This window comes from Arachis stenosperma, chromosome 8 (assembly GCF_014773155.1).
Source record: "Arachis stenosperma cultivar V10309 chromosome 8, arast.V10309.gnm1.PFL2, whole genome shotgun sequence".
In the NCBI taxonomy this organism is placed as follows: domain Eukaryota; kingdom Viridiplantae; phylum Streptophyta; class Magnoliopsida; order Fabales; family Fabaceae; genus Arachis; species Arachis stenosperma.
In genome coordinates, this window is record NC_080384.1 from 8,329,083 (window position 1) to 8,350,443 (window position 21,361).

Consider the following 21,361-nt stretch of genomic DNA (forward strand, 5'->3'; position numbering starts at 1 on the left):
TATTTTGAAACGAAAAATGTTAGAGGACTATCAATATTTAAAAATATATGATAAAATATATTATTGTATTATTATACTAAAAAAACTATATTAAAAAAATTAAATTAATGAATAAGTAATAACAAAAAATAATAAATTCTAATAACTTCATAGTATTTTTTTTCTAAAAATTAAAGTATTCAATTTTAACCATTTTAAAAATTAATTTGAATAATTACTTATATAAAAATATAAATTATTAATTATTAAATAATATTTAAATTATGTATACCACAAACATTTGGAATATCTTTAGAAAAGAGAGTCATAAATCATAATCCACCATCCTCATGCAACCAATGAAATTACATACCCATAGTAGTTGCCACGTCAGTATGTCACTAATCATTGATCGTCCATAATCTGTTTCTAAATCTATGGGCCCATCAGCATTAACCGCGCCAACTCTGGGAAATAGTCAATCCATAGTGAAATTCTACTGTTTATGAACAGGAAATCTAATTAGATTGTAGTTTGTAGATCATGCAAATGGAGAAAGAATTGAGAAAACAGAAAAGCACATTTGACATTGACACCAAACAAACCCTGGCTCCAAAAATGGCTCACGTGGCTTGCGCCGAGCGATTCAAAACGATAGCGTTTTTGCCACGTCATAAAAGGGAAAATAAAAAAAAAAAATGGTTCGTTTGATTTGGTGGTTTATTGCATCTGGGAGTGTTATTGTGTATCGACAATGGCAGTTTTGAGCAACAGCGGGATCCGCGTTTTTCGATACCCCTTTCCAACGTATCTCCAGAATTTCGCCATTATCGTTAACTACCTTCCTTGTAAAATCCTCTTTCTTATCCTTTTCTCACCTTTCCGTTATTGCTAACTAATTAACTGAATAAGTATGACGAAGCAGCATGTCATTTTCTTTTTTTGAATGCTACACACATTCCAGTGAATTCATTCTGTGACCCCGCGTAGATTTCGTTATTCGATTCCGTGTATCTATGAGTAACTGCAATCGCATTGGGATTCGCGATAAGCCGTTTTTGGTTTTTAGGATCTTGTTGCAACAACAACAATGGATAATTCTTATTAGTTAATTAAAAAGGCAGGGAAGTAAATAAAGTTCTGCTATCCTAGGTAGTGTTTTTCGGAGAAATTGAGGATTTGGTTTGACAGAGGGGAAGTGTGCGTGCGTGAAAGTGCAACAATGTCTGGTCATGGTGAACACCATAGCGTTCCCCTTTCGGTGCTGCTGAAGCGCGAATTGGTGAACGAGAAAATCGAGAAGCCGGAGATTGTGTACGGCCAAGCCAGCCAGAGCAAGAAAGGAGAGGATTTTATTCTGCTCAAGAACGAATGCCAGAGGGTCATGGGAGATGGCGTCTCCACATTTTCTGTTTTCGGGGTAATTTTTCTCTTTTCTTTTTGATAGATATGATATGATATGAGGATACACATTTGCACGACGAATCCAGCTTGTTGACTTTGGTAGTGGTTGACTGGTTGTTGCGTCACTTACAGTCAAATCTCTTTGTGAAAGCAGCTCCCTTTTGATTCTTATTCGTTCACATTGATTGGATCACAACAACATCTTAGACTTTTTTTGCACTAAATGCTTGTGATTCAATAATTTCTTTTCCTTGTTACATTTGCACTTTCTGATGAAGAAGTTGTTTGCAGCTATTTGATGGTCACAATGGAACTGCTGCTGCTATTTATGCTAAGGAGAATCTTCTAAACAACATTTTAAGTGCAATTCCTTCAGATCTTAACAGAGATGAGTGGATAGCAGCATTGCCCAGGGCTTTGGTTGCAGGATTTGTGAAAACTGACAAAGATTTTCAACAGAAAGGTATGACTAATTATTTCTCTTGTAGTATTTGTTCCAGCCTCTTCTAATTATTTAGTTGTGTGGCAAATTGAAGTACTTCTGGAATATTCTGAGTATTGCCAAATGAGCTTGCACATGCCCAATTCCAGAAGTTAGCAAATTAAAGAATAAAATGGGAAAAAATTCTATGCATGCTGAAAATGTGGATGATATTATGACACATTGACGCCTTGTTGGTAATATTTATCTAAACCCTGTTGGTGGATTGCAAGTTGCATTGCCTGTTACTTAAGCCATAATGACTGAGAATGGTCTAATATTGTTCACTCATGTTGGTTCAGCTGTTTTTACACGTATTTGTCTATTTGATATATATTAATACATAGTTGCTGAAGAACATCAGTAACAATGAAAAGACCCTTGTGTTACTGAGAGGTGGTTCTTATTCTTCTGAATTACTGGATTTTATTTATATTGTTTTCATTAGTTGTGTGGCTTACTGATATAAATTATTTTTACTTATCCAGCAAAAACATCGGGAACAACTGTAACCTTTGTGATTCTTGAAGGATGGGTGGTAACAGTTGCATCAGTCGGTGATTCGCGTTGCGTACTTGAACCTGCTGAAGGTGGTATTCATTACTTGTCAGCGGATCATAGACTTGAAACCAATGCAGAAGAGTAAGATGTTGCTGGGAAACTTTTTGGTCGAGAAACTGTTTGTAATCACTCTTACACAGACTAGTCTCACCTTTCTTTTCTCTTTTCCAGGAGGGTCCGCATAACCTGTAGCGGGGGTGAGGTTGGCCGGCTAAATACAGGTGGAGGAGCAGAGGTACATTTTGTTTTAATCGCAATCCCCTTTTAACTCAGACAAACTGATGCCTCTGCCAATACTATTTCTTTGCACATGATGCTTGGGTGTTAAACTACGTAATTAGATAATTAGATATAAAAAAGAAAACTACGTCAATCATACCAATGAATGTAATGAGGCGAGCTAATTGAAATCTAGTCACATGATCCTGTCTCGCACTTAACATACTCATTCTGAGGGTTATTAAATATTCACAATCTTTTGACGAACATTTTGTTTAAATGTTTTTTTTTGGTGACAATGCTACCATTTGTGTTGATGATATAAACCATCTTCCGTTGGAGTAAATTTTCATTTTTTTTTTATGCCTAATGAGATTAATGATTTTTATAGGTTGGCCCTTTGAGATGTTGGCCTGGTGGCTTGTGTCTTTCGAGATCCATTGGTGATGCAGATGTTGGTGAATTTATTGTTCCTGTACCATATGTAAAGCAAGTGAAGGTTGGTCACTGCTCTCGTGCAAACAGCAATATTGGGCATATTTTGATTAGTTATTTTTCTGTTGCTTCCTTTCTTAATTTACTTTGATGTATTGTGTATATAATCCATCACTTTTGTATCTTATCGTTTTCTTAAGAATATCTGTTGCCTTTAAAGTCAATAAACTTGCCTTGCAAGTTGATGCAAACCCTTTTCATAAATTATGTTTATTCTTTTTTTTATGTGAAGAGGCTAATTCCAGCGTTTGAGCCTCTCTGTTTCTTTTCATGCAGCTTTCTAGTGCCGGAGGAAGGCTTGTTATCAGCAGTGATGGTGTCTGGGACTCTCTAACTCCAGAAGTGGCCTTGGATTGTTGTCGTGGCATGTCAGCAGAGGCTGCAGCACCACAAATTGTGAATGTATGCCTACTGCACATCTTTTAAATAATTCTTTATAGTCCTGGTTTTCACCTGGGGTAGTATTTTTGATGTTTTGTGCGGCATGCATTACTTATTTCTATCATTTGCTCCTGTCTCTTTTTTACCCTCAGGAAGCTTTACAAGCAAAGGGTCTTAGAGATGACACAACCTGCATTGTTGTTGATATATTACCCCAAGAGCAGCCGCATACTTCTGTACGAACTCAAAAGAAACCGATGAAAGGAATTATGAAGATCTTCCGCAAAAAGTGCTCTGAATCATCATCTCATACCAACAAAGAATATGTAGAGCCAGATATTGTACGGGAGCTCTATGAGGAAGGTTCTGCTATGCTTTCAGAGAGGTTTAGTTCCCTAACAAGCATTGTTTAATGTTAGCAGTTGGCTTGCTAGATTTTATTCTTGACCTGAACATGTGTTTATCTGAAATGCAGGTTAGAGACAAAATATCCACTCTGCAACATGTTCAAGTTGTTTATCTGTGCTGTGTGTCAAGTAGAGATCAAACCAGGGGAGGGTATCTCAATACATGCAGGGAAGACCAACCCTGGAAAATTGCGTCCATGGGATGGACCTTTTCTTTGCTCAAGTTGCCAAGAGAAGAAGGAAGCCATGGAAGGGTTACGGAAATCAGGTTCGTGGCAAGTCTTTGTCTTTTCTATCCTTCTGACTCTAGTTATATAATTCTCTGTTTAAATAATTATTTTCAGGAAGACATCGCGGCAGTGACAGTGACGACTAATGAAGTCTCCTGCGTTTGCATTTTGAGAGTGACAAGGATTGTTCATATGACGGGAATGTCGCAGCAACAGTAATTCCCTTCTGTGATCAAGAGTGCTTCTCAGAATATGGATTTATTTGGGAATTCTAGATCAAAATCCATGGGGGTTCTCACTTATTTTCAGTGCATCAAGGTGAGGAGACTAGCAAACTGTAGCTACTTGCTTGAAGATTTCTGATTTGGAAAACAGAATATGATCCACCCAAGTATTGTGAATGGTTGTAAAATCAGAGCAAGATATCGGAGGTAGTTGGCTTTTTTCTTCTTACCCAGATCTGTTTATTTTGTACATGTGTTCTTCTGAGATCTGGAAAACTGACCTTAAATGAAAGTGGCCATTGTTGTTGTATTGCTATATAGTAGTGTTTAATCAGACGTCAATGGAGTTCCATTCCACAATAGAAATTAAGCCTGATGAGTGGTTGCTCTTGTAGCCTGTTATTATGATTGTTCCTGTTACCAAAAGAATGTCTGTTATTATAGAAAAATTTTCTTCCCCAAGACCCCATGATCAACCCTTTTCATTCATTTCCGACATATAATCCGGAATAAAAGGCCAGGAAACTCTGTACAGGACTGCAATCATAGCTTTCTTAGACACTAAGAATCATTTGTCTTGTGAAAATTAGTGGTTTCAACATCATAATTCGTAACTAGTGGTGCCTACTGTTGATATGAAAACTGCACTAAAAGTGTTGACCTTAGGTCAAATGGAAACTTTATATAAAAATGAAGTTAGAAGGTTTACCAATTCATCTAAAAGCCGTTGATATACTTAACAAAATTCTTTAAAAAAAAAAATACTAGGAAGAAAAAACAAAAGAGATGGAGGCTGAGAAGTTGATGCTTTGATCCAAGGTTCAGCTGTTGATGTGCTTCATGTCCTACCACCGCCCATGTCTAGTAAGAAATAAAAGAAAAAGATTTAGGATATTGAATGGCTAATATGTGAGGCGGAAAAGCAAACTGTTTCCCACAAAAAGAGGATCTCTATGTGGTTCGATCGTGAAGTATTTGTTTTATGCTACGTACTGAAAGTGGCGAGGATGGTTAATTGATCATTCATTACATTCATCAGTGCAAAGAAATAATGCTTCCATGATTAAGATGTTGACCTTATAACCCATGATGATGCATACAAAATTCCTTTGTGCTCGTTTTATGGACCACCTCCCCTGCATGCACGTGTGTGTGGGTCTGTGACCACTGACCAGTGACCACCTTACCCCAACTAGTCTTCTTCTTCTTCTTCTAAGACCATGGCTTTATCAGTCTATGGCAGTCAATGCATGGTGTGTGCATGGACTTAGACACGAGAACACGGTGCTGGCCACACTCACATGACTATATGATCCACTTCCTTCTCTTTCTCTGAGCTTTCATCTTCTCACATGGCCCCTACTCTCACACTGTCTTTTCTCCAACAAATCATTGTTTTCATTTGTTTATGCTATGCCTATTGTATATGAATTTAATTTTGAAGCGTATAAAACAGTTTTACATGTGGATCTAATTAGGTAATAATAAGTCAACAAAACTAACTATTTTTCACTTTGGCTCAGTGAATAATCATCTAAAATAATAAATATGATTGGATAATTATATAAAATGTTTAATAATATCAGCGCATCAAAATTAAACTCATCTTATATTATGTGCTCTACCATCATACCATGCTTTTTCCACCCCGCAATTAATTTTTAGTATATATCGGCACAGAAAATTAAAAAAAAAACATTATCGTGTTGTCAGAATATATACACAGCATGATATTAGACAAGAATAACTGTGTCAGTGTCAATCTAAAATGACAAGAGTTTGAGTTGAAGTCTTCCACCATAACATCTTTACTATGAATGAATATTGAGAACTTTCACCAGTAAATGAGATTCTCTAACAAAGGTACTCATTAGTTCCTCTTTATATGCTAACCTAGGATAGTCTTAGAAAAGAATGCTAGCCTAGGATACAGGCTTGAAATATTAAGAAAGCAAAGCTTAATGGTTACTGTGTTAGACCAGCTTTCTGATTCTTTCTAGTAATTTACATGAAAATTTCTTTCTACTCCTGGGACCTCAATGATTTTTTTTTGTTTGGCCAAAAACAAAGTTGTAAATTTGTTGATTGAAATCCGCCATGACAATCCATCTTCCTTTGGTGGCCAAATTTGGATGTTTGTGACCTCATTTCCAATACCAGCACAGCGGTTGCTGTTGGACCTGACAGGGACCCAACAAAAACAAATAAAAGCACTATTCTTAACACACAAGTAAAAAACTACATTAGGAGAGGTAGTAACAAATAATAATTTGTGAACTACAGTAGTTAAGGGTTAAAGACCAAAATAATGTCTGATGAAAAAGTTTTAAAGACATATATTGCACAATCCCAAACAGCTGTTCTGACAAAGAATATCTATCATTATTCCTTTGGTTTCCGTTTTCCCTTATCCCTCCTTAAGCTTTGTTAACATCCATACAACAACGAAAAAGAGATTACAGCACCTTTCTATCTATATCTCTCTCTCCAATCTCCACCGAAAAAGAAAAAGATTATAGTATTATAGAGAGAATTCAAGATACTATATACTACTGCATCATATCAAATCTAGCTTCCTAGCTAGTCTTCAAGCTAATCAATCATCATTCACTGCTATGGAAACACACCATCATCAGCAGCACCAAAAACAAATTGAAGCAAGGCAAGAAGATAAAGAAGCAAAGCAAATACTGTTACCAAAACCTTCTTCACCACCACCTTCACAATCTTCCTCCCCTTCTCATGAATTCTCCTTCACAATCTCTCTCCATTCTTCTTCCACCAACAAAGCTCCACCACCTTCCCTTGCAATAGATTTATCTCCTGCTGACGAAATTTTCTTCCATGGCCACTTGCTTCCCCTCCACCTCCTATCTCACCTCCCTTCATCACCTCGATTCTCCACCACTTCCATGGAAAGCCTCACTGTCCCCGTCCCCATCCGCGACTTCTTATTGGAAGATAATGAAAATACCTATAATAAAGAAATTAGTAGAAGCAGCTGCGGACACAGCAATAGGAGCAACATAACCCTGGATGAAAGAATTGGCAACAACTTCATAGAAGAAGACAATAATGTTATTAAGAGAGGGACAATGGAAGAAGAAAGTAAGTCCAATAATAATAATAATAATAATAAACATAGTAGTTTCTCATTGTTTGGATTATCAAAAGGGCGCAAAGTGTGTCAAGTTAGCAACAAGGAAGAATTAGATAAAGAGAAGCAACAGAAGAGGAAGCTTGGTTTTGACGTGATCCATGCACTCAAGAGGCTTTTCAGGGGGAGAAGAGAAAGAGAGAAAGTTGGTTTGCATGAGAGTGCTTATTCTTCTCACTCAGGGAACTTGATGAGGAAGAAAAAACCAGAATTGAGAGGAATTAGAAGAGGTGAATGTTCATCAGCACCAGCTTCCATGAGGGCTTCTCCAACAAACAGTGGCCTCTTGCTTGCAACTGCAACAACTCTTCCTACTTCAGCCGCCAATGACAGCACCATGGAAGAGTTGCAAGCAGCCATTCAAGCTGCCATTGCTCACTGCAAAAATTCTATTGCCAAAGAAGACAACAACCTCATCAAATGCACCTCATAGCACATAGCACATAGTAGCATATCATTATTTATTTTCCCTAGTTCTTCTACTTACTACTGTAATTATTATCTCGTATTTGCTTAGGTATATGAAAATCTATTATTATCCGAGGCACAAAACAAAGTTACATATATTCGTGTCTTTCAGTGTAAACATAAATTCATAAATTCTAATTATTTATATATTTTATATAGAGATGTAAACTTAATACAAATGTATATGTTCAATTTAGTGCCTATACTATATACCAACACCAAATCCATAAATTTACTAAACATGTTTTAACTTATTAGAATCCCAATATTTTGTTTTATGCTTTGCTAAGTACTCCGTGTTGTGTACAACAGTATGATCCAAGAGAAGAGAAGAGTTGTTATTATTAATAGTAATATTTCTAATAAATGTATCAGTGATCCATTTGTGGAAATTCTGACATACCAATGATAAGCTCATAGAGGGTATATATATGCAGACAAGTCAAAAAAATTCAGCTCTGAATGCGGAAGCACGCACTTTCAGACATTCTCTTTGCAGATGTGAGATTACAGTTACATACGCAGCTGTTATTCTTTTTTCTCTTGTGCCAATAATTCCCTCTCTTTGTGGTTATTTTTGTCAATTATTAATATTTCATCATATTCATATACATCCAAATTCCAAATTAAACACAAAGACAGGTTCAAAATGAAACATATATGGACCATATATATCAGATTCCCGTGCCAAAATAATCGGTTCTGCCCTGTCACAATCATGAATTGTCTGCATTCTGAGCAAGAGTGTATCAATGCATCCGATGTGGTAACGTTACAACTGTCACTGACACATGTGAACATATATATCCGGTGGGAACATGTTCTTTACACGCTTAACAGTCACGAAAACCACAATCCACCATCTCTCTAATATTAACATCATTTCATCATCATTATTATACTTTCAAACTTAACTAATAAAGTCAGATAACATCGAATAATTATCCTTTTTGGTAGCCGACACATGCATGAATATGGCTGTCAAAATGGAACTCTAAAGTACCATGACTACAGAACAAATTAAGCGGCCATACTATACTATATTATATTATTTAATTCATGCACTGAAAAATATATCAGGATTTTTGTTTAATTAAAAAAATATAGACGATAATGGAGGAAACGCATATGTTCCGAGCGAACGTGTGTAATGTTGTGGAGACAGGGGTTGTGATGAAAGTCATAAAGTTCAGGCTAATAATTAGTAACGAGGGAGATATGCTTTGGAAACATTACTTACATTAAGTTATTTTTATTTAAAGATAATAGTTAAAAATTATTAAATAATAATTTGGTCAAATATATTTTTTTATCCTAATTTATTGTCTGCGTAAATAAAGACAAATTCACATCAATGGTTCCCAATTTCGTTCGTCTTTTTTGGGGACATGGCAATCTCATTCAATATCATATGATGTGAGTATGTGACTCAGAAACGTCAAGACTCTGAAGGGAAAGCCCAGGCCCCGTAAATGATGTTGGTTCCGCATCTAGCCCAATTTTTTTTTGGTCAGAGACTCAGAGGCTCACTTTTTTTAAGTAGTGCTAAGTTGGTCTGATATGATGCAATCAAGGCTTTTGTCTTCGAAAACTCAAGCTCGTTGAAAAAATTAATCATGAAAAAAAAAGGTTGTTAGAATAGCGTAGTTGACTTTACATTCAGTTTTTGCTTCAAACTGGACTGACAATCGTGAAGTTCGTATAAAATGTTTTTTTTTTTCAATAATTTTTAAATTTTCAATAATTTTAGTTCCCACATTATGTACTTGTTTGTTTTATAATAAGTACGAAATAGTAGACTAGTACTTTCTACTTGGCACGAGAGAATAATCGTATACGAAGAAAATTAGTAGTATTTAATACATTTTTGTATGGATGAGGGATGATGTGGGAGTTTGAGAATTGAGTAGTGACAGAGGGAGAGGGAAGCGTGAAGGAAGCATGACGGTTAGAGTGATCCAACGGTTTTAAGAGTATCCAGGGGATCTGAAAAGTGGTCCCCAGCTATTCAACAAAAAATGCAAGTCGTGTGTCTTCCCCACCGCCGCGTTCTCAGATTACGACACCGCCGTGCAAATTCATCCTTTTTCTCTTTCTCTCTCAGTTTCAAGGACACAGCATGTAACTTTACAAACAGAATACCACATCACCTCAGCAATTGTTTCCATATTGGAATATTCTTCTTTGATCCATGTGTTTCGGACATTTCTCTTCGCTCCGTGAAGGGATTGTCTTCCTTTGTTGGTCAGGTTCATAACTTGTGGCTCCTAATCCCTAGATTCGGAGCTCCGTTCCTCACAATAAAATCATGATTCTGCCAACGCCAACATCGTCGATTTGATTTCGGAATTGGAAGGATGAGGAGGATCGGAAGCTACATAACACAGGGCGTTTACACTGTTTCAGGGCCCTTCCACCCGTTCGGCGGCGCCGTCGACATCGTCGTCGTGGAGCAGCCAGATGGAACCTTCAAGTCTTCTCCTTGGTACGTCCGATTCGGGAAATTCCAAGGCGTTCTGAAAGCAAGGGAGAAGATCGTTGACATCAATGTGAATGGCGTCGACGCTGATTTCCACATGCATCTTGATCACAAAGGTGAAGCGTATTTCTTCAGGGAAGTAGATGCTGAATATGGTGACGCCGTTATTTATCCGTCTTCTGGTGATGAATATGATGATAACCGTTCCCGTAATCTTAACGACATGCAAATACAAGAACGCCTCAGGTCCAAAAGCTGCAACTATGATTCAGAAAATAGTAACGGGAATGCTGGGGCAAGGTCTCGCGGCTCGTTACTTGGCTTTGTGTTTGGGCGAAAGTCCATAGAGGAAGGTGAAGAATGTGGTGATAAGTATGGAGTTGAACAAATGGCGCCTGCTGAGATAGCTGCAGATTTGTTGGAGCTTAAGTGGTCTACTAATATCAAAAGTGATCGCCGACCACCACGTTTTGTGGATAAACGCAAAATTGCAAAGAGTTCATCCGATGGTGATGCACTTCAAGAAGCTTTACCACCTCTTGAGGTAAAGGAGGAAGAAGCTGCTTCTTTTTCCAATTCTAACTCTGAGCATGGACATGATAAGACTATGATAAAGATTGACGTTGCGCATGAGGTTGAATGTGACTCCAATGGAAAGCAAGGTGGACTTGCTCATGAATGTGCTGATTTTCCCGTTGAACTTGTGGAAGTTGAAGCAGAAGGGGGGTTCGAGAGGAAATTAAGTGAGGGAGAGCTTGCTCCTGTCAGTGCTTTTGCTTCGCCGACTGGTGTTGCTTCAGTGGACGACAACATTTCGGCCGATGAAGTTGCTCAGTCTGTGGTTTTCTTCGAGACGTCCGAGAAAGCGACGGTGGATTGTGCAAACGAGAGTAGTGCAACGAGCCATGATGTCTCTAGCACATTTTCTCCTCCTAAGGAGTTGCTTGGTGTACAAGCAACAACTAAATCACCAGCAGCAGGTTTAGTGGAAGAAGAAAACTTCCTTTTTAGTGACCTTGATGAAAGTAAAATCAATGATCAATTGGATAGACCGGTGTCCCCTGAATCCGTAGATAAGGAAGAAGAAGAAGAAGAAGAAGAAGAACATCATTCTTGTGATGATGGTGATGTTAAAGATGACAACTTAGTTAGTGAAAAGGGCGATTTGCATTCGTCCAGTCCTATGGCTATCCCTAGAACTGAGGCTGCTGGGGAGGATATTGGGCATACAGGATCATTGCCTAACATTACTACTCGTAGCGTCAGCTTGGGCCAACCTGAGGCTTGTTATCCTTTAAGTCAATCACTAGACACAAGATCCAAATCCTTGCCGTGGTTATTTCCTGAAAATGAAGATTCAAGTGAAGCCAATGGAAACCAGTTGTCAAATGCGAAGTCAGGTACCAAGTATTTTAAACCTCCTTCATTTTTTCTGTCTATTTGATTGAAAGCATTCAGCGTATTTTAATGACAAGTAGTATTTCATACTGTTCTAGTGGTGTACTGGTACTGCACTTGTTTACTCAAAATCCTTTGTCACATTGAAGAGTTTTGTAGTTATTCTGCATTAAATATTCTGATTACAATATATGCACAGAACATTCTTTGCAAACCTTTGTCGTACGAAGTGATTGAAGCTACATCTGCTTCAAATCATTCAGTACTTTTGAGTTTTGAAGACATGAAACTGTGAGGGATAATTGATCATCTTTATTTTACATAGGATAAGCTGCTCCTATTGTTGCAGGCATTGTATTTTCTGGAAGTGAACTAATATCTAAATCTAAACTGAAAAAGGCATGAACCTGTTGATCAACTTGAGAAAAATCATGCAGGGGTCGGTAGCCCACCTTCTGGTTGGAGACTTTGGCCTTTCTCCAGATCAGTATCCCAAACTTATGTGCCGCCTATGCCAAGTGATACCAAAGATACTACTTTTGAGCAGTCTTCGGAGAATACAATCAGCACAGATCCGAACAAAAATGAGCTCAAGACTGACCCAAAGAAAAAGCATGTTAGGGTAAAAGTTCCAACTTCTGAACAGATAGCATCTTTGCATCTGAAGGAAGGGGGTAATACTGTAATGTTCACTTTCTCTACAGCAATGCTTGGGAGGCAGCAGGTGTCAGGAATCATTACTTTCTATGATTTATAGTTTACATCTCCTTTCCATTTGTGTATGTTTATTTAATATTTTAATATGATATTATTTCTTGTGTAATATCTCTTTTCACATTTGACTAACAGGTTGATTGTCGAATATATTTATGGAAATGGAACACTCGTATAGTGATCTCAGATGTGGATGGGACAATTACAAAGTGAGTGTATATTTTACTCTTCAAAATTGATATGTTACTCTGATTTGCTGGCCAGTATTCTTTCTTTAGTATTGATCATCTTTCCATTGTTAATTTGGTGTCGGTGGTTTGGATTACATTTTAATAATTTGACTGCTATATATGGCTTATGATAGGGTGACCATAACTACATCTAATTCATGTAGCCAGTCCCTTCTAGTGAGACAAGGCTTGGTTGTTCTTAATGATGTTGTCATTTTGATGATGCCTACCAAATGAGGATTCTTGAGTTCCACCTTAAAATATACTCTTCTTAATATTGATTATATTGTAGTGCCAATATTTTATCATCTTGATATAAGTTTTTACCTATCAGATTCTATGTCTTCTGGTTCGTTTCTCTTTTATTTATTTTCTAAACGATAAATAAGTAAACTATATGGTGTGGTAATAGTAATTTCTCTCTCTTGTTATTGTCTTACAGGTCAGATGTTTTAGGTCAGTTCATGCCTTTGGTTGGTATTGATTGGTCACAGACAGGTGTTGCACACTTATTCTCAGCTATCAAGGTTTGTTTATCTTCTCTATGTGTTTAGATGTATTCAGACCACTACAATGTGCTAATGTGGTTAAACCCTGAATACTCTGATGGTACATCATTGCATATGGGAAATTTTTGGGTGAATGGTTTCCAAAGAAATAATTTGTTGCTTCGTTTGTTAAGAGTTAAAGACCCAAAAAATATCTACCTGTTGCTTTTCAGTGTCGTGGTCCATTTGTGATTTGTCCCTTATCTATTTCCCATTTTACAGGAGAATGGTTACCAACTGCTATTTCTCAGTGCCCGTTCAATTTCTCAAGCATATCTCACACGCCAGTTCCTATTCAACCTTAAACAGGTGTCGTATAAATCTAGTGATTGGCTTTTCATTCTTAACATGGACCAGAAAATAGGAAGAAAAAAACTTACATCATATTTTGCATGTTGCAGGATGGGAAGGCTCTACCAGATGGTCCTGTTGTTATTTCTCCTGATGGACTTTTTCCATCTCTATATCGTGAAGGTCAGAACCTTTTTTTTCTTCTTCTTTTTCTTATCACTTCCTTGTAGGTTCTATCTACGTACAATGCAAGAATGAGTGATGAACTTACCACGGAATTAAAAAATGGGGATGTATAATTATCTTTGTTGATAGTTGAACCAGTTTTTATTAGAGAGGAAAGAAGATTGTAGTGTTCTTAGACAAAAAGATCAGAATTTCTCTTTTTGATATCTTCTGTGGAAAGGATAAATTCAGTGATGAAATTCTATACAGTGGGCTGAGGCAATCTCTATAGCCTTAAGACAAAAGTCTCAATTTTGTAATCTTGTGCACACATCGTGATTCACTTGACGATACATGTAGTGCATGACATCAATGTAAAAGTGACTCATAAATGACTAAACTCTTGAGAACATGAAAAGTAAAATTATTAACTTTTTTTTTTTTTTTTTTGGTTTTCTTATTCTTTTATATATTATTTATAAAACGTCATGGATTCTGATATCTTGAAGTGTAGATGGTATTAGGCATCATCTTCTTCAAGCATGATAAATATATGCACGAAATGGCATACTAATTTACATGCTGCTTTGCCTGCTCATATGATTCCTTGGCCGATGGTCATTTATATATGAGTGCAAGTATGAGATCCATCAAAGCTTATTATGTAATATCATGGACATGTCCTTGTAATATTTAGACTAAGACACATTCTTTATTATTTCCAGTTATTAGGAGGGTTCCTCATGAGTTCAAAATTGCATGCCTGGAGGTTAGTATCTACTATTGCATGTTCACATATTAAAAGTGAAGTAAACTCATATTTTTTGCACCAAAGATACAAGTGCCATCACTTCGTTTTACAAAACATTTGAGGTATTGATTTAGTCGCTCAGTAACACAGAAGAGTCATTGCTTTCATCTTTCAAAGATATTTTGCAATAATTAAGTCATTCGGTTAAGTGCCCTCCACTTTCCCTCTGAATCGTATAAAATTCCATTGAATAAGTCCCCGAATTAGGGCTCTGTTAGATTAATTTATCTCACTTTGACAAAAGAGGACTGGTGATGCATGATTGAGGTGCTAAATTAATTATTAAAGTGATCATACTTGTATCTTTGGATAAGGAAAAGAGGCTTTACAACGTAGTTTTAATTTTTCAACAGTCATCATGTAAAGATAACTTGAATTTTAATGTCCCCAGGATATCAAGTCACTTTTTCCTTCTGATTGCAATCCATTCTATGCTGGTTTTGGAAATAGGGATACTGATGAAATCAGCTACCTTAAGGTTGGAATCCCAATAGGAAAAATATTCATTATTAATCCCAGGGTGAGTTACTTGTTCCTTCCCTTTTGAAAAGAAAAATAAAATGATGAAAGGTTCTTGAAAAATTTTAAGCTTGTCAAGCTAATCTTTAAGTTTGCAGGGAGAGATTGTTGTAAACCGTCGTATTGACACAAAATCGTATACTTCTCTCCATGCACTCGTGAATGGGATGTTCCCCCCTAAGATCTCCTCTTCTGAACAGGTTAGGAGCTTTCTTTTTAATTTGGTTCTTCAACATCTCCGACAATTTTCTACATGTTTAATTTGGGCCTTCCAATAATCTAAAATTCAAATTGAAGCAGCTGGTAGTGAAAGAGACCTGGGGTGAATATTTTGATATTAGTCTTGTATGTGAGGATATGCTTTGAATGTAACTATGTAAGGCTTATACTGTAAATGTTTCTTAGTAGTGAATTTTTTTGGCCTTAATCTTGGTGAGCATTGATTACAGGAGGATTTTAACTCATGGAATTTCTGGAAGCTACCCCCTCCTGTTCTAGACTTGTGAAAGGGCCTATTGCATATGCTTGGCTCAATAATCTTTGGTTTTGATGCTGCCGGTTCCTGTAGGCTGTGCTGCTCTTAGTACTCAGGATTATACTGGTAAGTTTATTATCTTCAGCTACACGTATCTGTCCAGACTCCAGGGTTGAGTTTTATTACTCACAGATTAGCATACTTTGTATGATATTAGTATTTCCGCTGGACTAATCTTGAATATGCGTAGATAAATAAGAAACTACGGATGAACCTCTTATTATAAATTCATTATTTATTTATTTATGTTGTGTGTATATTTACTTCATTTTGGTTATTTTTGCGAGTGCAGGTGATATGTATCCAAGCCCAATGAGAATTACGTTATTCTATTGCTAACACGTATTCGTGGATTGATTTGTTGGACCTCATAATTTTGATGGATGGCGGATGATACATTTTACCTCATAATGTTCTCGTGCTTGCTGTAAGATCGGAGCCACTTGTCCGCTTGTATAGTTCGACGCAATCCAATGATCACTCAAGTCATGGAATCCCACGCATTTATCGCTTTGCTTACTTCTAGATTAGGGCATAGTTAAGCTATTCTTATTTTATTACACAACTGTATATGTATGTCACTGTGATTTCACTTTCGTGTCTAATATATAGAAATCTGTCAGTAATAATGTCATATACTTTTTTTTACCTTCTCTTTTGCTATGTATATACTATTTCCCAATAAGAGAGAGGTAGGTACTAGCTATAGACTCAAAAACATAATTGAAACTCAATCTAATAATTGAGAACCATGTTAAATTTATAGAGAAGCAGAATAAGAAGATATATTATATATGAAATTGTTGTATTGAAGTAATTTTACATGATACAAGAGTCATTTTATTTATAGTGATATTACTAATTAATTTTATAAATATTTTATCTATTAACTATTAGCTATTATTAACTTAATTTTTAACTACTAATAATACTAATAATATTTTAATATGCCTTCGTAAACTTATAGATGAAAGATGTCAATAATCTCCAATTTGGATACATTTTAATGAGATGGTTGAGGAAGAGGCGTGCAGCGTAGAAAAAGAGACGTGTAGAGCGAGACGCAGAGAAAGACAAAGAAAAAGAGAGGTGCGTGTAGGCCGTAATTCTGGTCATGATTGCTCTAGTTAGAAAAAGACGTGAGCAGCGTGTAGTGATGCAGAAGAGACGATGTGTGAGGCCCGGTGACGCAGAAGAAGAAGACGTGTACGCCGCCGTGACGCATAGAAAGAAAGAAAGAGAAGGAGACGTTGCGGCTAAACGAGCAGCGATATTCAGAAAGCGCGTAGAGGCACGTTTGATGGCGAATGCTAGTGATTTTTGACCCGTTGAACTCAGAAAATTGAAATGGAGAAGAGTAGGGAGAAAAAGAAGAGAAAAAGAAAGGGGACGCAGGGACTCAGAGACGGCACAGGGTGGCCGGTGGTACGCTGAACAGATAGATAGAGATAGAGAAAAAGTGCGAGAAGAGAAAATGAGAGAAAAAGAAGAAGAGGTGACGATGACAACAAATTTTGAGAGGCGCGTTTCAGCTCTCAATGACCATAATTTTGGGTAATAGAGGGAGAGAAGGAATGAAATAGTCTAGGTAATAGAGGGAGTGAAGGAATGAAATAATCAAGATAACACCAAGTTATTGCAATGCTTCTATATTGGAAACAGAACATCATCATCAGTTTAGAGGAGAAGGAATAGAGCTAGTGAAAAAGCCATATTTATTTTTGGAGATGATTGGCCATAAAAAAGGATGAAAAGAGTGATAGTTACTGCCAATAAAAACAGGAGTGACAAAGACAGAGGTTGGATTTTCACTAGGATGAATATCGAAAGGGCTAGTGGGATCTTCTACTGTGTTAGAAGATAATTCTGCCATTAGAGAGGAAGAAAATAATGGAGACTGATTATTTGGTTTCAAAGAGGAAGCAGAGTAATTTTTCACCAAAAACTAATGACTTATTTTTTTAAGGATGATACCATGGTTCTGATAACATGTTAAATTTCTAGAGAAAAGACAATAAAAAATTATATTACATATGAAATTATTGTATTGAAGTTGTTGTTACATGATACAAGAGTCATCCTATTTATAAGGATATTACTAACTAATTTCATAAATATTTCATCTACTAACTATTAGCCATTCCTAACTCAATTCCTAACTCAACTACTAACAACACTAATAATATTTTAATAAACTATTTGTAACTGGCACCATTAAAAGAAATTAAAGAAACAAAAGTGTGTCAGCGTATGATTCTGAGATTTAAATACTTGTCTGCAAAGTGGACAAGGTTTCTGAATTCATGTTCATCAATGAAACCGTCATTGTTGGTGTCTGCGGACTTGAACACTCTCCCACTCCTCCACGACGCAATCAGCCCTCCGCTGTGACGGATGCCACGACGCAGTTCGGCTTTGCTGATTCGGCCATCTCCATTTGCGTCAAATGATGTCTTCAACCACTTCTTAAACTGCTCCGCCGTCATTACGTGCTTCCCATCACTCGACACATTACGTTCCACCATGATCGCCATTGCCTTTCACTTTTCTCTGCTGGTATAATCAATTTCTACGTACTGCGTATGTCTTGGACGTTCAGCCACCAATGTCGGATTTATATTTATACTAATGCCACATTAATATCTATATATTTCTGTTAAAGCATTACTACTCAGATATGGAGTACATTCAATAAATTAATTATTCTTTTTTTGGAGAATAAGAATCGTATCTTCTGAAATGTTTTTTGGCAGGTATATAGCAGTACCAGGATACACATTTATGATCAGTACAATGAACCGCCTAAAATTGGCTTAAAGATAAAGCTTATAATGTCGATTAAACAATACATTACGTTCTTTTTTTCTCCTTTTTTGCAAGTTTGGCAGATAAAGAAAAGATGTTCCGCTTATTCTCACGGCATGAAATTATCTGAGAGAAATATTATTATAATAAAACAGTCCGTGCCATTATTCATTTAGATAGAAATCCAGGACCTTGGGCGGTTTGGTGGGAAATGAACACAACGACTAGAAATATTAAAAGAGAATGTTTATGGCAGAGGTGCGTTTACCAAAGGAATAGATTTGACAAATGCATCCCCCATTGATGGAATGAGAGTTTGAGACTTTTGTTTTTTTATTACTTTACTCTACTTAAAGCCTTCTGCGAAGAAAGATAAGGGAGTATGTGGATTTCGTACCTAATTCATTCATTTTTTTTAGGAATCGTTACCAAATTAAAGGAAAACCTATAGGAATTGGATATCTAAATGGTTTAATTAGCTGTTGATATTATAGTATCAAATTTACAATTAAGTCTTTATATTATTTTTTTTAATTGGTTTTTACATTGCTTTTAATTTTGTTATTAGGTTCTTTTCATGTTAAAAATGTTAAAATTAACAGAATATTGCTCTAAAAAAAAATATGGTCAAAGATTTAATTAAGTTGCCAATGAGTTATAGTTCAAATGTCATAGTTTTCTCATACTCACTTAAGATGTCGTGAGTTTGAGTATCTTTATCTTCGGTAAAAAAAAAGATTTAATTAAGTTTTTAATTATGAATACCTTCAATTTGTGGAGAAATATTAATATAGCTGAGTTTTTTAATAAAAAAAATGTGAAATAATTATTAGGATGTTTTTTTTTTGGTTTCCCACGGTATCCCCCAACCCGGCAGGTCAAAGACTAATCCGTCGCGGTACTGAGCTCCATTTAAGGGTTTGCCGCTGGCCAATGGGTTGCTGCATGCACAAGGCGGGATTCGAACCCCCGACACTTACTTAAGCGGACTAGTGAGCTAACCACTAGACCAACCCAACTTGGTTTAAAATGAAGTACTATCATTATTCATTTTTTTGGTATACAAAAGGGCCAGAGGCCCAAAAAAGCACAAAAAAAAACTACTCTAATAAAAATGAGTTTCAGTAATTAGTATTGAGATTATGCTTCAAACCCCAATTTGCTATCCAGTTTGTACAGGTATTAACTTCTTTATAAAAATGAGTAATCTTTATCTATCAATCTCTAGTGAGAAGTTTTCTAATTCTATGATACAATATGGTGTCATTTCTACTTCTTATCTATTTTCCTAAAATATTATCTGTTACTGTTCTAGAATTATTCTTTCTAATAAAATTTTGGATAATGTCTTTCTGCTTGATAAACGGAGTTGGTTTATAAAGAACCTGTCTATGACAATAAATTTATCTTGCCTCTTTGGAGTTGCTATTTTCTCATTGTGGTATTACCACAATAAGCTTGTGTTTGAAGACAAAATGATTCATCTTGTGGCTGCTATAAACGCCATTAGGAATCGTTGTGCTGAGATTGTTAGGGTGATGAAAAGTTATGTTTCGATCAAATCCTATAATTCAGCCCATGACAGTCTTATTAGGTGGTGCCCCCGCCAGAGCATTGCTTCAAGCTAGCTAAATGTTGATAGCTCATTTTTCGGGCAAAAGAATAGTGTGACTTGTGGTGGCATGTTTAGAAATCACTTCGGAAGATATATCACAAGTTTTTTTTATCACATTAGATGTTGTTTAATCGTCCATGCTGAGTTATAGGGATTTATCAAAAGCTTGCAAATAGTCATTGCTAAAGAGCTCTAACACATTAATATCGAGTTAGACTCTTGGACGACAGTGAAATTCATTAAAGAAGGATGCCATGAATCCCACTCTTGCAAGCCTCTCTTGGATGATATTAAACTTCTTAGTCCCGACTTCAAAAAGTGAATATTGTGCACACATTGCGTAAAGCCAACTCTGTAGCAGACACTCTAGCAAAAAAAGGCCAGGACCTTCCATTTGGCCTCCATCTATTTGATGATTCTCCTCTAGATATATGTTATGCCTTGTCTATGAACTGTGCTGGTTCCCTTAGAATGAGGGGTATTAGTTCATTTTGTTTTGTCTTTTTTTGGGATCCTTGACCCTATATGTTCACGATAAAAAAAAAAAGAATTGCTCTCTAACCACACCTTCAGAGCTCCGCAATGAAGGCTGAGCAAATTTCCAAGTTCCTTGTATAACCAATAATCTATTTTTCCCTCATTGTTTTTAATAAGACCCATGATTCTTCTTGGCTACACTATTTGAATTTATCTTGACCCAATTGGTGGGGGGAAGGGGAGGTTGTCATTTAATATTTATTTGGTGGCTCACTCTAGAACCTATACTTAGCTGCTTGTTGTTGACTGCTTTTTGTATGATGTGGGCATACTTCTGTATAAGAGAGTGGGCGTTGTTTAGGCTCTTGAAAGGACTCTAGAATAGTTTCATATTTCTCTATTTCCAGAGATACCACAGGCCTACTGAAAAGATGTAACACCAGTCTACCAAATGGTTTGTTCCCTAATTCGAGCTAAGGTACCTATCAATCCAATCTTCCAAATCTAAAGCATGGAAGTTCAGAAGCTTACCAGGGTCTACTAAATTTCCTCGGATTCCTTTCGCTCCCTCACAGTCACAGAGCACATGAAGGGTGTCTTCCTGATGGATGTGACAAAATTGGCATAGGGGAGAGACCTCATACCACTTATATCTTCTGTCACTAGTCATGAGTTTACTGTGAGGTGCTTGCCAAAGGAAGGTGGCAATACGATGAAGAACCTTCCAATTCCAAATCCTTCTCCATATGTGTTTACTTGGAGGGCTGT

The 21,361-nt window shown here is 36.5% G+C and overlaps 3 protein-coding genes across 3 annotated transcripts; all 3 read left to right on the forward strand.

The window, feature by feature from the left end:
- Nucleotides 1-743: 743 nt before the first annotated feature.
- Nucleotides 744-4,848, forward strand: LOC130945155 (probable protein phosphatase 2C 12). The gene is made up of 9 exons (XM_057873850.1): nt 744-1,399; nt 1,675-1,846; nt 2,353-2,506; nt 2,597-2,660; nt 3,036-3,143; nt 3,416-3,541; nt 3,673-3,905; nt 3,996-4,195; nt 4,272-4,848. Exons 1-9 carry the CDS (start codon nt 1,202-1,204, stop codon nt 4,301-4,303), a joined length of 1,287 nt encoding a protein of 428 aa, XP_057729833.1. The 5' UTR covers nt 744-1,201; the 3' UTR covers nt 4,304-4,848.
- Nucleotides 4,849-6,736: 1,888 nt separating this feature from the next.
- On the forward strand, nt 6,737-8,333 carry LOC130943918 (BRI1 kinase inhibitor 1-like). Its single transcript, XM_057872006.1, has one exon. The coding sequence runs from the start codon at nt 6,997-6,999 to the stop codon at nt 7,969-7,971; it is 975 nt and encodes a 324-aa protein (XP_057727989.1). The 5' UTR covers nt 6,737-6,996; the 3' UTR covers nt 7,972-8,333.
- Nucleotides 8,334-9,911: 1,578 nt separating this feature from the next.
- LOC130944567 (phosphatidate phosphatase PAH1-like) lies at nt 9,912-16,344 on the forward strand. Its single transcript, XM_057872934.1, has 11 exons — nt 9,912-11,885; nt 12,321-12,607; nt 12,733-12,806; nt 13,270-13,354; nt 13,598-13,684; nt 13,777-13,849; nt 14,557-14,600; nt 15,034-15,162; nt 15,260-15,361; nt 15,611-15,762; nt 15,989-16,344. Exons 1-10 carry the CDS (start codon nt 10,364-10,366, stop codon nt 15,665-15,667), a joined length of 2,460 nt encoding a protein of 819 aa, XP_057728917.1. The 5' UTR covers nt 9,912-10,363; the 3' UTR covers nt 15,668-15,762; nt 15,989-16,344.
- The last annotated feature ends 5,017 nt before the right edge of the window (nt 16,345-21,361 follow it).